Source organism: Notothenia rossii, assembly GCF_949606895.1.
Source record: "Notothenia rossii genome assembly, chromosome: 2".
Classification (NCBI taxonomy): Eukaryota; Metazoa; Chordata; class Actinopteri; order Perciformes; family Nototheniidae; genus Notothenia; species Notothenia rossii.
Window position 1 is genome coordinate 7,279,881 of NC_136904.1, and position 2,500 is coordinate 7,282,380.

The 2,500-nt window shown below is 46.7% G+C and overlaps 1 protein-coding gene across 2 annotated transcripts in view; it reads left to right on the plus strand.

The window, feature by feature from the left end:
* Positions 1-2,500, plus strand: part of LOC307030657 (transcription initiation factor TFIID subunit 4) — a 128,775-nt gene that overhangs the window by 20,035 nt on the left and 106,240 nt on the right. For both annotated transcript variants that reach the window (XM_079667210.1, XM_079667211.1), the window contains one exon: positions 1,561-1,701. In XM_079667210.1, coding sequence (XP_079523336.1) covers positions 1,561-1,701 — 141 coding nt within the window. The remainder of the gene's footprint in view (positions 1-1,560; positions 1,702-2,500) is intronic.

A 2,500-nucleotide genomic window follows, 5' to 3' on the forward strand; every position in this document is an offset into this window, starting at 1 on the left:
GAAGTAATGTTTGGAATGATTCATCTTCATAGGAGGCTTCCCTTAAAAAGTAGGTGACTGATAAAGAAGCTTTTGATGCCACCTGTCATTCCTAGCCTGAAGCTCATCTCCCCCTTGATTTGTGACTGAAGCTTCATCCGTCTAAGTTATTCCATTCTGTTAAATATTAATAAGGAAACTGCATCACAAAGACAATGCTCTCTGCTCGGGGTTTGAACCAACTCTATATCAAATTCTGATCCTACATACTGTAAGAAAGTAGACACATCTTCATAATGGTCTTCCTTATCAGGTAGGTGACTCTTAAGAAAATCTTAGTCAGGAAATTGCAGCTCAAAAAAAATGCTTTCACTTTCCCTTTATTACATTACATTTAGCTGACGCTTTTATACAAAGAGACTTACAATACAATAAGTGCATTCGACCAACAAGATACAAACTTATCATATAAGTACATCAGGTTTCATAGAGCCAAAACATTTCAAGTGCTACTCAACTGGCTTTAGATAAGCCAGTCCTTTATTAGTATATAAGTGCTTTGTTAGTAATTCTATCTCTCGAAGTGGAGTCTAAAGAGATGAGTTTTCAGTCTGAAGAAGATGTGTAAGCTTTCTGCTGTCCTGATTTCAATGGGGAGCTCATTCCACCATTTTGGAGCCAGGATAGCAAACCCACGTGTTTTTGCTGATGGGAACTTGGGTCCCCCTCGCAGTGCGGGTTCAGCGAGCCGTTTGGCTGATGCAGAGCGGAGTGCACGTGCTGGGGTGTACGGTTTAACCATGTCCTGGATGTAGGAAGGGCCAGATCCATTCGCAGCATGGTACGCAAGTATCTTGAAGTGGATTCTAGCAGTTACTGGAAGCCAGTGAAGGGAGCGGAGGAGCGGCGTGGTGTGGGAGAATTTAGGAAGGTTGAAGACCAGACGAGCCGCTGCATTCTGGATGAGCTGCAGAGGTCGGATGGCACATGCAGGCAGACCAGCCAGGAGGGAGTTGCAGTATTCTAGGCGAGAGATGACGAGAGCCTGGACCAGAACCTGCGCTGCTCTCTGGGTCAGGAGGGGGCGTATCCTCCTGATGTTTAAAGAGTGGATCTGCAGCATTTTGTGTTCAATTCTGATCCTACTGTAAGAAAATAGACACATCTTCATATGGTTGATCCTCCTTATCTCAAAATACTTCATGTTGACTTATAGTCATGTGATGCTGTGTGGTTTATTCATTTGTAAAGTTATTTGTACCCTTCAACCACGCAATGACGTCTGGTTTAGTGAACACTTTAAAATAAACTGGTATGAAAATGATCTGGATAACATCAGGGCCATGTCTACTATGTGTGGTCTCCCTTTTCAGGTGACTCTTAAGTAAAAATCTGTTGAAGGCCTCCCATCTTTCTCAGCCTGAAGCCCCCCCCCCCCCCCACTCCTTGTCTGTTGAGTGATGTCGGGCAGCAGAAGTGACAGAAGTGTGTCTCTGCCTCCTGTTCTCTGTGGCCTTGCTGCGAGCGAGGCGTCACTTCCTGTTTATCTCCCTGTTTACCTCCCTGTCTCTTCCTCTTCAGAAGGGCCCTGTGGCTCCAGCAGTGACGGCTCCGCAGCAGACCCACGTGGCCATGGCCCCCCCGGCCCCCCCGCCTGCCCCCCCCCAGCCCCACCAGCAGACGGGCGTCACCGCGAACACCGGAGGACCCATCGTATCCGGGGTCCGTTTCTCTCTCTCTCTCTCCGCCCACTCTCCACCCTCCAGGTCCTGTCACAGCTGCCAGCAGGCTGCCTGTGTCAGGGACCCCCGGCCCCTCCCCCCTCCTCACACAGCTGGCCACAGTCTAACACATGCCCACACATAAATTCACACTCATACATTCATACAAGTTCAGGCCAACCCAAGGACATAGAGACGCAGACATTAAAGGTCACCTATTATGCAAAATCCACTTCTTCATGTCTCTTCTACATCAACATGTGTCCCCTCTTCTCCATGTCTCTTCTACATCAACATGTGTCCCCTCTTCTTCATGTCTCTTCTACATCAACATGTGTCCCCTCTTCTCCATGTCTCTTCTACATCAACATGTGTCCCCTCTTCTTCATGTCTCTTCTACATCAACATGTGTCCCCTCTTCTTCATGTCTCTTCTACATCAACATGTGTCCCCTCTTCTTCATGTCTCTTCTACATCAACATGTGTCCCCTCTTCTTCATGTCTCTTCTACATCAACATGTGTCCCCTCTTCTTCATGTCTCTTCTACATCAACATGTGTCCCCTCTTCTTCATGTCTCTTCTACATCAACATGTGTCCCCTCTTCTTCATGTCTCTTCTACATCAACATGTGTCCCCTCTTCTTCATGTCTCTTCTACATCAACATGTGTCCCCTCTGTGGAAAGAGACTCTGAAAGTTTCAGGAACAAAGATTCTCTCTCTTTTTGTCCTGATCCATTTCTATAAAAACCTGTCTGAAAATGAGCTGATCAGATTTTGGTCACTTTATGATGTCATAA